General features: G+C 32.6%; 2 protein-coding genes across 3 annotated transcripts; both read left to right on the forward strand.

Moving 5' to 3' along the window:
- On the forward strand, positions 8587-10056 carry LOC109354357 (cytochrome c oxidase subunit 5C-2-like). Of its 2 annotated transcripts, none has more exons than XM_019596801.1 (2): positions 8587-8736; positions 9608-10056. In XM_019596801.1, the coding sequence occupies exons 1-2, from the start codon at positions 8625-8627 to the stop codon at positions 9829-9831; spliced, it is 336 nt and encodes a 111-aa protein (XP_019452346.1). In that variant the 5' UTR covers positions 8587-8624; the 3' UTR covers positions 9832-10056. The 2 variants fall into 2 exon arrangements, with proteins under 2 accessions (XP_019452346.1, XP_019452347.1); XM_019596802.1 differs by having other exon boundaries at positions 8691-8734; positions 9594-10056.
- LOC109354356 (calvin cycle protein CP12-2, chloroplastic-like) lies at positions 12570-13213 on the forward strand. The gene has a single exon (XM_019596799.1). The coding sequence runs from the start codon at positions 12653-12655 to the stop codon at positions 13049-13051; it is 399 nt and encodes a 132-aa protein (XP_019452344.1). The 5' UTR covers positions 12570-12652; the 3' UTR covers positions 13052-13213.

Genomic DNA, 14735 nt, shown 5'->3' on the forward strand with positions numbered 1-14735 from the left:
TAGTGTCTGTTGGCGATGATTAATACTTTCGCCCTTTCTTCTTTGGATTTTGTATATGTTAGTGGCGATGTAGTTTCCGCCTTTGTTGACTTAGTTTGTATGAACTAAAGATGACTTAACCATTTATATGAATTGTGTTATTCAGGAAATTGTGAATCAAGTTAAGTTATCATTCGATAACGATAAGTTGATTTTCCGCATTTGAGTTACTTAAAGTGATGTCCCGGAAAAGGAAGGTTTTAAAAGGAAACAATTTTATACAACTTCTTCATTCAAAAAAAAAATTTAGCCATTTTCCGCAATGTTTTTTAGAAGTATTTTTCGGGGCGTTACACCCCAGTTTGAGAAGCTTCCAATTTTCCTTTGTCTTTATTGCTCTTTATTTCATGCATAACTTTTTTCTAAGACAATGATCATGCAAATTTTGGTAAGTGTTTGGGCTATGAGTGGTGATGTGGTAGTGATGATAAAATTTGGGTTTGGCTTGGGTAGATATGGTGGTGGTGATGATGATGATAAAATTCAATTTAGGGTTGGCTAATGTAGATGTGGTGGCGAAGTTATGAAGGATAGAATGTTGTGCTTTGATTGTAGTTGATGATATTTAATTTGTGTTTGGGCTTGTGTTGATATGATGATGGCGATAATAAATTTTAACTTATGCATTAAAGATGAGATATTTTATCAAAATTTTACGAGATTTGTGGAGTGAGCAATTATTTTTGTATTAATGCATATCTTAGGCAAATAAGTCTTCAACAATGTCTTTTTAAGCTTGTACCGTGGCTAGGCTAAGGTTTTTCAAGAAAATGATATAAGACTCAAAATTTGTGTTACCCACCATTCACCTTTCTTCTTTATCCTATTTTCAATATTTTTCAAACATGACATTCAACTATTAAGAGAATTTTTCAAGTTTTGATAAGGATGACCTATGATTAAGGCGATATTTTTTTATGAAGGGTTCCTTTTGTGATCCTTGATGTTGCACTTTTGCCCTAATTTTTTGCCTGAGATATTAATTGAGAATTCTCAGCGGACTTTTTTTTTTTTACTTTTTACTTTTTTTTTGCACTTAAAGCAAGGAACGTTTTTTGTATTTTCTTATCCCTCGGTCACATGATTGATGTAAAAGAATATTTTTATTTAATAGATGAATGTCAAGGAAAACTGTTGAAAAACTACCTTCCCCGGGCTATTGAAATATTGATGGTTATTCAAAAATTATCTCCTTTGATCAATGTATCAGTATATACTTGTTAAAAAGATATGCATTTGAAAGTAAATCTTTCTGAGTGAATGCTTGAATGATTCAACCTTGACTTTAGTCCTCAATTGAAGAGAAATTTTCAAATTGGTCTCCAACTTTGCTGGGGTTGAAGATAATGCACTATCGAGTATGGACTCAACCACAAACTGTGAGTTCTCTATCTTCTTGAATGTCTTCAGTTTCAATATTGATGGCTTTCAGTCGAGTCTAACAAACTAGTTCTTAAAATCAATCTTCCATTTATGAGTGTCCTTAGTAGTGGGATCATGAAATGCATGCAAAAAATGATTTCTTATTGATGCATGACATGCATGTAGTGAATTTTTTATCATGTTACATGAATGGAGATGCAACCTATAACTTAAAAATGATGCATGAAATACAAGAAAGGTGTATGACTATGCATATGTTTGGATGTATGAATAATGTGAGGATGCAAATATTTTTATAATGTATAAGGTATATGAATGCATCTAATTTTATTTTTTATTGGATGCATGAGTCAATTAATGAAGATTTTTTTCTTTTTTGAATGCAATGAATGAATGCATAAGTCAATCAATGATGATTTTATTCTTGAATGTAATGAATAAATGCATGAGTCAATTAATGAATTTTTTATATTTTTTAATATAACGAATAAATGCATTAGTCAGTTAATGAATTTTTTATATTTTTTAATGCAATGACTAAATGCATAAGTCAATCAATTAAAGTTTTATTCTTGAATGAATGCACAAATGAATGAATATTCAAATGATATATTTTTGGATGCATGCACTCACTATCATAAATATGGTATACTTAAGAGGTTTTGGGTTCATCTAATACGGATTGCTTCTAAGGGGCCTAGATTGCTTCCAATCATAAAGAGAGGAAACTCAAATATCCCAAGGATTACAAGTGAGACCCAAAGTCTACCCAGTAAGGCCCATTATATTTGGTAACAATCTGGGTGGTGCATCATGCCAATGTAAGTGAGGCCCAAAGTCCTCACCGACAAGGCGGATGTTCCTCCTAACTTAATGCTCGGGTATAGAGCATATACTTACGCCAATGTGATGATACATGACCGAAGATATTAATGACATACAATAAAATAATATAAACACAACAATAAAAACAACATGCATTTAATACTTACGGGTCTGACTCACCAAAAAAAAAGTTCCCCAGCAGAGTCACCAGCTGTTGCGCCCCGATTTTCGGCTGCACGACCTCATTAGAGTCGCCACTACATTTTTTCAATCAAAAAATGTAGAAAAATCTTTTGGCCAATTACATTGGGCCTTGGACTTTGATATCCAGGTTCAGAAGTCGATTACACACTAGGGAAGGTATTAGCATCCTAGTTGTCCGTTTGAACGGTACCCTATTATATTGCATGGATTATTAATTGTGTTATTATTATTATTTTTAATTATGTGATTGATTAATTATTATGAAGAAATTAATTATTATGAAGGAAAAAAATTTGTTTTTATTATTGTGCCTCACAAGAATGACCCCGGTCCTACGTATCCCTATTCAGGGAATCAAGGCTTACGTAGTTCTTTAGGTAGAAAAAAATTATTTGTTGGGTTGATTTTATTTCTTAAAAAAAATTAAAATTTAAACTATTATTTTTTAAAATGAGTGAAGCATAACCCTCATGTCCAATACTGCATCTCATATTAAAATTTAGTTTAGAAATTACATTTTTTGTTTTTTTATTAAAAAAACCGTTTTTTAATATGAGCGAAGCACAGCCCTTACGTCCGATACCACGTATCATATCTTAAAATTGTGGAAATGTTGTTTCAATTTTTTACAAATATAATAATTATATGACATATCATTATCAAATTTATTACACATGTAGATAAAACAGAGTAGAGGTGATGAACAAAAAAGAAAAGATAGATGTAAGAAATTGAACTTACCTGGACACATGAATCAACATCTTTTAATTGAGAATAAAGACCCACAGTCAGAGAGAATGTTTAGATCAACTCAACACGTCCATGTCTGCATTGGGCGTGTGTGATTCCAATGACTCAACAATTCTTCCCAAGACTCGATGAGAGTACATGAATTTTTGGCATTGTTAGATGATTATTATTGTTTTTGGTGGTGTGATTTTTGGTGGGATGATTTTTTATTGTTATATGAAAGGTAATGTTGAGGGTAAAAAAATGATTGATGAATGAATTTAGTTGATTGTTGTGTATAGGAGATTTTGATGTTGGTGTGGATGAGAGATTTTGTGGTTGTTGTGGATGAGAGATTTTGTGTATGGAAGATAATGTTTAGGGGGATTGTGGATCAGTTAGGAAAGAAATGGTATGAGCATTTTTGGCTTTTTCTCCCCCATCTTAAGGGGAAGACCCCATCTATTTATAGCCAAAGCCATATGAACACCAATTAATTCCTAGGAGAACATTAAGGGATTATGATTTTTTTTCTAATTCCCAATCTGATTTTTATCACACTTAAATGCAAGTTTTAATAGCCAAATTTTCATACTCAATCAATGTATTTAATTCCAGCACATGACCAAATTGCAAAAAAATCAATCAACACCCAAATCTTTTCAAAATTCAAATCTCCATAATAATGATTATTAAAGCTCGAATTACAAATATTTGATTTTATTCTCATGGCCTTCAATATTCAAAATTCAAATTTCAATAACGATCATGAAAATATTTGATTTTATTTGCCATTCAAATGGATCATTCATTAAATATTCATATCTCATTTATCTCTTTATTTGTTGGAAATAATTTTCTTTGAAATCAATTGAAATAAAATTCATTAAGTGCTAATGAATTCATTTATTTGATTTGATTACCTTTTTCTAACAAAAGTTAATTCATGGAATCTAATCGGATTCACATAAAATATATAGTTGAGTTGATGAAATTTGTATAAAAAATATTTATTGAAAATTTGGTTTTTTTGAAGTATTTTTGGGCCGGACAAAATTGAGTATTCACAGCAGGTTATGAGATAATTTTCTTCACTTAATTGCAAAAAGAACACCCCCTTTAAGTAAGGTTTCAAGAGAACCAGATGCATTCCATGATGAAGCATCCAATCCATATTTTGTAATTAACAACTTAGCAGTTGGACTGATCCTTGATGATGATAAGTTTCTTTGTTGAAACTTGTTGATCTTGAACAAATAGAAATCTTTGCCTTCTAATCAGTATTTTGTTTCTCTCAAATCAGCAACACTATGCCACACCTGCTTACCACGATGTTCAACAACCATATCTTCTTCTTGTATATCTCTTCCGGCAAGAAAACCCATCCATTAATACCGGATTTTCCAAAGCAAATGATACATTTTCCCTTTTTCATGAAGACATTCTTTGAAAGTAAATACTTTGAAAGTTGATTTTGGAGATGGTGCAACTGATTCTGAAGATGAAGGACATGAAGTCATAGGCATCAAAGGTGAAACCTTACTACAAGAACAATTATTGTTGGCATTAGAGATTGGTAATGATGATGAACAAGGTGTTAGCAATAGCAGATATCTTGGTCCATAAAGAAGATACATATGATGCCTCTTGGTAGGAATTTTGGCAGCTTCCAAGAAAACCCTTGCATCATGTGAATGAAGTAACTATGCAGCCTCATTGCACCCATTCTTTGCTGTCATTTGCAATGGAGTTTCTCCATACATATTCTTAGCCTCCAACTCGACTTTGTGTGGTCCTTGCCAACCAAGAAGGAATTGAACTATCTCAGCCCCGTTGTAACCAACTGAAACATGAAGCATCATCAATCACCATCACCCCTTGTGTAAAGGGGATTCACCAACATGATTTTTTTGTTGAATCTTAGAATGATAGAAGTATAAGCGGAAATGATCAAAACAATAATTATTGCTCTGATACCATGTTAAAATGGTAGAGTCATGCATGAATCTTGATAAAACAAAAAAGAAAGAATGAGAATTTCATTCATTGAATTGATTGAATTAGAAGTGAGCCAAATATAACTTATTTATACAAGAGAGAAGAAAAGAAAGCTTGTAAAATCTAACTTACTAATTCATAACCAACTATCATCTTCCAAAAATAACCTCTAATATATTTTTAATATTATGTAGTGTGAAGAATTATGGAGTCGATCAAAATCAGTGGTAGCTATCTACAAGCGGATTTAAGAAAATGAAGATACTGACATTAGAATGGAAGATAGTGATGAACCTGTATAGTATATGCAAATATAGAGAAACGTATGCGTGTAAGACTAATGAATCACGCAGCTCTCATAAAACAATAAAACAATTCATTATCAGGTTGCTGAATAATTGCAATGACAATTGTAAACATACAATGCCATATAAACAAATTAAAGTACTTAATTCATAATAATAGGTATCTTCTAGTTCATTTCTCGTTCATATTAAACTATTCTTCGATTGTTACTACTTAAGTTTTTTTAAAAATAAGTTACTCCACTACCATTTTCCTGTTTTATACCATTATTTTTTATCATAGCCTTTTACTCAATTTCTAACAGTTTTGTGGTAGTAAATTTTTTAATATCTTTGGGTTATTATCTATTAACAATATAATAAAAAAAACTCCTTCATGTCACATGTCACATTCTCTTTACATTTTTCCCTATTCCTCACATTTTCCCCTCCTAAAATGTTATATGTTATTAATTAAAAAATAAATAAAAACTCATTCATATCACATGTCACTTCCTCCTCACATTTTCCCCTTCATGCCACATGTCACTTCCTTCTCACATTTTTTCCCTCCTAAAATATTCTATGTTATTACTATGTACATTTCCACATTATCCTTACTTTTATATATTTTATATGTTAATAATTTAATACTAATTAGTGTTTGGTTTTTGTTATGTTAAAATGAAATAGGCACTGAACATTAGATGAGATTGAAATCATTTTTCACTCATACCACATGTCACCTCCCCCTCACATTTTCCCCTCCTAAAATGTTATATGTTATTAATTAAAAAATAAATAAAAACTCATTCATATCACATGTCACTTCCTTCTCACATTTTCCCCTTCATGTCACTTCCTTCTCATATTTTTTCCCTCCTAAAATATTCTATGTTATTACTATGTACATTCTCACATTATCCTTACTTTTATATATTATATATGTTAATAATTTAATACTAATTAGCGTTTGGTTTTTGTTATGTTAAAATGAAATATGCACTGAACATTAGATGAGATTGAAATCATTTTTCACATCCAAACTATTTCTTCACATTAATCTATGTATATTATTTAATGTTTACCATTAATCTAAGAATAATTGTATTTTTTACCTCATCAAAGTTTTGTGACACGAATTTTAATATTTCAGATTCTTTGAATTTTAATTTTTCTCTATTATAATTAAAAAAAATTCAAATTCCAAATTAAAGTTTTTTATAACTTTTAAATATATTCATAATAAAAAAAACTCATAGTATAATGATTTGATTTCCATTAAAAAAACGTATTTAAAATTGAAAAAACCATTTCATTTCTATAAATTTTAAAATATTTATTTTAAAATTTTAAAATATTTATTTTGGTATCGTGTTTCAGACTTTCAGTTTGCTATTTTCATTAGAAAATTCAAATTAAAAATTGTCATTTATTTTCTATATGTGCTTGAACATGCAAATATACATGTAAGATGTGAATTCTTAATAATGTAAATGTATGAGTAATATGTGTGTTTTAACTATGTGAATGTATGAGTAACATGTGTTTTCTTAGTAGTGTGAATGTACAGATAACATGTGTGTTTTTAGCCATGCGAATGTACGGGTCACATGTGTGTTCTTAACAATACGAATGCACGAGTGACATGTGTTTCTTAACCATATAAATGTATATGTAATATGTTTATTAATCTTACAGCAAAGAAGTATTGTCCCGTGGTGATGCACGGGTAACTTGCTAGTTATTTTTAAATTTCAACCTGATTTTAAGTAATAAGTATGTAAGATTTTAAATTGAACTATAGTAGTTTTTTCCCCACATAGAAGGTGCTGGTTAGCATCTTAATATCAAAAGACAAAACCTAGTGAATATTTAGGCCAATGCCAACTTAATAAGCTATTTGACAAAAGTTTAATTTCTCATATTTATTCAAATCTGATGTATCACATTGTATATGAGAAGATGAATGAAGAAGTTTATAATTGTGAAAGAACTAACGAAACTAATATCTTAACATTTTGGTTCAAGACATGATATCTCATTTATAGGTCTTTACTTTTTCCATACCCTGGTAAAAATAGAACTCTCTGATGATTGGAGGCTACCCGGTTACAGGCTGCACCAACAAGTGATATAGGAGTCAATGGTTCAGCTGAGATATGTTGGACTTAAGGGGAAGCAGATGGGTAATGGTGTGGTACTCACACTTAATGAGAAGATCGTTGGGTTTATTCAAGTGTGAAATCCTACACTGGATATGATGAGAGAACTGAAAGAGTTTATAAGTGGAAAATACCTATAGAACTAGTACCTTAAAGTTTTGTTTCAAGACGTGTTATCTGACTTGTGACTCTTCACTCTTCCCATACCCTCTCATACCCTGATAATCATGAAACTCTTCGGTCAAGCTCCATGGTCGTAGTATGTTCAAAACAAGGTATGCTCCTTAAGTTCCTTTTCAACCATATTTTATAAATTTAACTAATATTATACCATGAGTAAAATAATTGACATGCATGGTTTTTAAGTTCTTGAGAATGAACTTATGTTAAATAATTGATGAGGAGAGTTCTATTGTCTTGTGGTCTAAATTAGTAGCTGTCTTGATAGTGTGTAGACTTTAAAATCTATCCACAGTTAATGTGTCGATTTTTATACTATTAATATATTATTTACCATTAATTTACATTATTTTTATTTGAAAGTCAATAATGATTAAAATATGAATGATGAATAATCTGTTGTATATATATTAACTCATTGTGTGTCATTATAACAGTTTGACTAATGCTTATATGTGTCTTTTGCCACCGTTGAAATAACCAACGCCACTTAATAATTTTACATACCCATCAAGGTACCAAGCGACAAGCCTCTTAATTTATGGTTCTCCATGTTAATCAATAAGAAAATATCAACATAGCTCTTCATGAATCATGACCACCAAATATAACAGAAACAACAATGTAAATAATTAATCTCATTTGGGATATATGATTGTTCCTCACATTATTACTATCAAATATTGAACGTTTAACATTTTGATCAATATAAACATTTAATGAGATCTTATGCTATTAGACAAACATTTTGTGGGTTAAAATTGATCTTTACTAAATTAAGAGCCCGAATGAAATTGTAATTGGGCTGGAAGGGCCCATGAAGATGACCCTTGTGGCATTAGTAGACGAATACTTTCATCTCATCACTGTTTCTTTCCTCAACTGCGTTCGACGACTTCGCTTCGCATCCCTCTCTTCCTCTCTCTCAGGTGAGTAGATCTTTAAACTCTAGCACCACTCACACATTTACATTCTTTATATTTTGCTCCGATTTCGATCCAATTCTTAACAAGGACGAATAGAAAACGTATTTGATTAGTGAGAATTATAATTTCAGTTAGAAAACGTTGATCGTTTTATGCAAAATCGGTGACTGTTGGAGTCAAATCTGTTTATAGTAAAGTTATAGTATCATATTTGTTCTCTCTATATTTTAGGGGAAATGTGTTATATGCTAGTTTTCTGCTTGTTTTGGATTGTGCGGGCTGCACCTTCATTATAATCTCTGTGATGAAAACTTGATTTGACAGAAATTTTAGCAAACCAAAAGAAGCTATAACGAAATGATGATTTGGTATATATGAATTCAGAGTTTCTTTGTTTGTTTTGAGAATGCATAGCTATAACTTTTGTTGCTTAGTTTAATTCTGATGGCGGACGTAGTCATTGTACTAGTGTTTTTCTTCACTGAGAATAATGCAACTGTCACCATGTATGATTTGTTTGGTGGGCTACATTTTTATACATCAATAAATTTTGGGGTGAATTTTTCATGGATCAATTTTATATCAAAACTCGTATAGTAATCCCTGAAATTTTCACCCTGAATTTTAAGGGTTTACCAAACTAATTTGGGGGTGAATGAGGGCAACGGTTCGCTTGTTCCTCCCACTTTCTTGCTTGAAGTGAAACCTCCAACAAGAAATTAAATATCTCCTTTCCTTTCCTCCGCTTTCGACCCCTTTATTATTTTTTTCATTCTCTTAAATCCAAAGATACTATTAGATTGATAATTAAGATTGGTTACACTGTTTTATATTTTTTCAAGTATTCACAAAACGAATGTTCTGTAACTTGTAGATTTGACAAGCTTGAAGACAAAGAAGGAAATGTCTGGTCCTAGGATTGCTCACGCTACCTTGAAGGGACCTAGTGTTGTGAAGGAGTTACTTATTGGAATAACACTGGGTTTAGCTGCTGGTGGTGTCTGGAAGATGCATCACTGGAATGAACAGAGAAAGGTCAGGACCTTTTATGATCTACTGGAAAAAGGTGAGATTAGTGTCATTGCAGAAGAAGAGTAAAAATGCTTTTGCTTTGTGTCTATGCTGGTCATCTATAGGCCTTTGTTTTCCCGCTTTATTCATATGGCTCTTTAAATGCAAATGAGCCAATTTAGATTCGAAATAATAAGTCTCTCACACTGATTGTGGACTATGTTGACTTTTAGAAATTTCATGAACCATTGTTTTTATTTCATGCTTGATGCATTTTCTTGTTGATGTGCAAGTTTAGATGTTTTATCTTTATATACTCTCTTTTCACTCTGTAGATTTTGGTAACGTGATTCTCTAACTAAGTAAACCGGCCTATGTGTGCTTGAGGCTATATAGCGGTCCTAAACTTGGATAAAAGGTGAAAGGTTGTGTTATGCAGTCAACAACCAACGTAAAACCTTGTTGAATCATATGATATGGTTTTCCAACTAAATCAAATCCTCTCGAAGTTTACAAGATATAGCATCATGAATTAACTGTCTCTGTTTCTTTGAACAGTAGAATCGTTAGTGTTAAAAACTTGTTATGCTAGGACTAGTTATTGGGCTGTGCTTGGCCTAGTTGCTTTGCACTTGTGCTTTTCATAGAATATTATTCTATAGTATAAATAGGAGTATTAGGTCAAACTTTCATATCACAACCTGACAAATATTCAAAGTCTTGTTAGTAAAGTATATTCCACATGATCTCCTTTCTGCCTCATGCCCTCATCCCTAAATTTCAACAACTTTATACTTTGCAAATGCATTCACTAAAGTACTAGGATAAAAGTTGCTGCGCACTGTACGGAATATGTAAATAGCCATCTGTTTGTTCAGGATATAAAATCCTTTCATATTGTATTTCCCAGTGCCTAACTACCAAACTCTAAACCTTTCTGTCTACATGGCTTCTAGATTTTGTTATTTTCACAAAAATAAAATTTAATTGGCTGATAGCATGGGAAAACCATTCTCTCTCTTATATATATATAAGCAGTAGAAACTATCAAAATTGTTATAATTTTTCTCCAGCAACTTATGTGATATATTTCAATGTTCCCTTTTAGTGACGAAGGATGTAGAGATATTTTTTTCTCCAGCAACTTATAAGTGTTTACCTAACAGCTTAAGTGTTTAAGAGAGTTGGTATCGGACACGGTAATAGAACTTCCTTCACTAAGTGTGATCTGGAGATCAATCTTAGCTGTCTGACTACCTCTATTCTTTTAATAAGTTGTCCATTTTAAACATGAGTTAGAGTTTGATTGTGCACTGTTCACCTTTTAAGCTCAAAGGACTCTTGCTAGAGGGAGTGTATTGGGGATATAATAATGAGTTTGTGATAAACCTATTCATGGGCCTTCATCAAACGTTCAAGCTTTTTTGGAGAGTTGATCTCAGCGAGAATAATTTGGACATGGCTCTACTTTCTCTGTATTGATGAGTGAGATAAGATGGTACTAAAAATTGTTAGTATATTATGTGACTGTTGGAGTTGAATGAGCACTATTGCATTTTCAATGTTCGATCTGTTTAAGGTTGGCAAAAGGATTGTTTGTCCAGCATCTGATTGGTAATGATATTGATCATTTTTTTGGGGGTTAAATGAGCATTCTTTAATTGATATAGGGCCTCTTTTTTCTGCAAGTCTATAGGTAATAGGTGACGACTTGATTTTGAGTTTTGACGACATGTTTTGATAATTGACTAGAATAAACTTTCTACCTTTGTAATTAGTGGGGTCACAGTTTAGTTAAACTTTCTACCTTTCACAATAATTCCTTTGACCATGTGATAAGCTCATTTCTACATAAAGTCTCTGGTTTAAAATCCCCAAATTGGAAATGGGGCCTTTTGAAATGCCTATTTTATTTTCCGGTCCCTATTTTTTATTGTTCTAAATGTTATTTCGTTTGGCGGCTGTAGTTGCAACCAATGTCTTATATGCTTAACTTCTGACTAATCACAGCCATGACTCATATATTGTCACATATCGTAGGATAGAAGATGTAGTCTCATGTTATGTGTTACATCTCTCTTTTCCAATATGGGACTCCAAATTAAAATTTTAGTTTGAAATCAAATTTTCCAACTCCTAATGTAGAGTTAGACAAACTCCTATCATATTTTTTTCTCTGTATACCCTCGATGAGCAACTAACTAATGCTAGATGCTTAACATTTTCGTCTATCATTTGTATGTGTCTCAATTGTAAAAGTGAAAGCAAGTGATAAAACTTTCAAGGTATAAAAATGAATTCCTACAAAAGGGGAGTTTAAAGTAGTAAGCAACTTGAATTCATTGGCATAATAATTCCAGTTATAAATCGAGTGTATATGAAAAAAATTCGTGGTCTCAATGAAATAAACGTGTCCCATTTTTTTGGGTACAAAGTCAAAATTTCCGTGTTTCATGTCAAAATATTGAAGCAGCAAATACGTAAACGTAATCGAGAAGTAGATAGATGGGTATCACATTTTCTTATAAGAAACCGTCTTTGATAGACAGGATATTTTCAGGTCCAAACAAACATTTTGTAGAAGAAATATCAAGATTTTTTATGACTATTGCAAATCTTCTCGGACTTCATTTTTATTTGTCGAAATTCTAGTTACATACAAATACCATGAACACATGTAAAAGCAAACATTAGATATAAAACATCATTTAAAAAAAGAAAAAAAAAACAGAAATATCTATAGCTTCAGTGTAAGGTTGCAATTGCTTGTGACTAGATAAGAAGTATGTGGACACTAATCCTCATCACATGCATTCTTATATATATCTTCCCATCTTCATGAACCCTATCTCCACTTTAAATCTCATCTTTACTATAACACTCTTAAGAAGGAAAGGAAAAAATAGTAATGGCAACAATAGCTGGTTTGAGCCTTTCAAGTCCTAGGGTACTTGCCAAGGTTCCAGACTCATCACCACAAAAGGTACAACTCATTAGGTTTCCTTCATTGTTCAAGCTTAACCAAAGGTCTCTGGCCACACATGGGTCAGGCCGAATGATGAGCCTTAGACCCGTGCATGCAGCGCCTGAGAGCATATCGGAGAAGGTGGAGGAGAGTATAAAGAATGCGAAGGAGGCCTGCTCCGATGACCCGGTCAGCGGAGAGTGTGTGGCAGCATGGGATGAGGTGGAGGAGCTGAGCGCGGCTGCGAGCCACGCCCGGGACAAGAAGAAGAGCACTGACCCTCTGGATGCATACTGTAAGGACAACCCTGAGACTGATGAGTGTCGCACCTATGACAATTGAGTATGGAACAAAGTGATAGTTGATATCAAAATTTCATGTGTCCCTTTTAGCTTTTCATGATTGTTAAGATACCTACACCATGTATTGATTTATATTTTTATCTGGGTGTAATCCATATAGTGAAGCATATCTTAAGAAGTGAACCAGTTATTGTTATAGTTCCTTTCATGGTAACTTTGTCTTGTGATGTCTAAACCTTAAGGGACATGGTACATAAAATTGATTAACTGAAATTATGTAAGATGGATTTAAGATATCCTGAAATTAAATTTGAAGCAGGACCATGATGGCTTGCATACTTACACAGTAAATAAAATGTTTAGTTTGCTTTCAGTTTACAAATTTAAAAGGATTACAAAGAATATTTATGTCCCTTTAATTCCCTGAAAGAATAAGGGACATCGAGGCAAATTCCACCTGAATTATGTGACAGCTTTGCACATAACACAATTATGAATCCGTAGCACTAAATTATAGAAAGAACCATAATCCCACCATTTGTTTTTTCTCTCCCTAACTAGCTCCCTCACCATTGTAATCTCTGCCACCATAATTATCATTATTGTCTTTGCCATTGTTGTCACATACATCACGGTTGTTGCCATCATTTTGCCGATGGTGTTACCACAAAATAGCAAATAAAGAAGTTGTGACTGAAACCGTTGTGATCTGTTGGTCTAACGCACCCTTTAGGAGATTTTTCTCTGGCATGTATTGTTATTGCTGTCACACATGATGGCGACTCTGGCCGTAAATGCGACCATTTTTTATGGCACAAGACTCGCCCCAGACACTTGGTCCCAGATACGTTCTTAGTTTTCCGATTTACGGCATGTTTCTCATCCTGCAGCCCTCCTCTTAGCAGCACTAGCCACAGCGCGTGAAAACGTGTTTTTTCTCTTTTGGCTCACAAGTGCTTGCATTCCACTGCAACCAACCTGTCTTCTGGTTCAATCATCCCTTTCATGGTGCAAACAGGCGCTGTTACTTTCCCATACCTGTTTTTTCTCTCCTCTAGTCAATTATGGCAGCTCCCAATACCTGTGAACAATCCAAGATCCATGATACCATTTTCACCAACTGTGACTTCTCTTTGTTCTATGAAAAAGTTGGATGATTATAACTAAGACACTGGGGCATCAAATATTCAGCTATGACTTATTGGTAAACCAAATCTTAATTTATCCTTGTGAGGACTATTGGGATGTAATAATAGGAATCTTAAAGTAAGTTAAGGGTGTTGAGGAAAATGTCTTATTTATGAAGATAAGGGTCATACTTAGATAGTTGGCTATTCATATGCCAATTGAGCAAGATCACCCATTTATAAACTATCCACTACTGAATAATGTGTGCGAGTGGGAGGAAACCTTATATAATGGAGAGAGCAAGAAAAGTCTATAATTATAGGATTAGTGCTAAAGCTGAATAGATGAAAAAAAGATAATCTTCATATGACAAGTAATTGTTTTAACACGTATTTTCAATGGTAAAAAAATTAATGTTTTTTGTGTGTTATTATGTAGCAATTGTCTTTCCATTAATGGAGAGAATCTTGCTCTGAATATAGAGCTATAAGAGTAAGAGTAAATTACATTGACACCCTCTGAATTTTAGTAAAATTACTCAAACCATCCAAACTTTTTTAAAACCTACATAAACCCCCTAATTATATATATATATA

The sequence above is a fragment of the Lupinus angustifolius genome, chromosome LG08 (assembly GCF_001865875.1).
Source record: "Lupinus angustifolius cultivar Tanjil chromosome LG08, LupAngTanjil_v1.0, whole genome shotgun sequence".
Lineage (NCBI taxonomy): Eukaryota > Viridiplantae > Streptophyta > Magnoliopsida > Fabales > Fabaceae > Lupinus > Lupinus angustifolius.

What these genes read in the sequence shown, in the direction of transcription:
- LOC109354357 (XM_019596801.1), top strand. Translation starts at nt 8,625, where the DNA reads ATGAAGATGACCCTTGTGGCATTAGTAGACGAATACTTTCATCTCATC. An exon ending in CCTCTCTTCCTCTCTCTCAG is followed by an intron (nt 8,737 to 9,607) that starts GTGAGTAGATCT and finishes TGTAACTTGTAG; the next exon opens with ATTTGACAAGCTTGAAGACA.
- LOC109354356 (XM_019596799.1), top strand. Translation starts at nt 12,653, where the DNA reads ATGGCAACAATAGCTGGTTTGAGCCTTTCAAGTCCTAGGGTACTTGCC.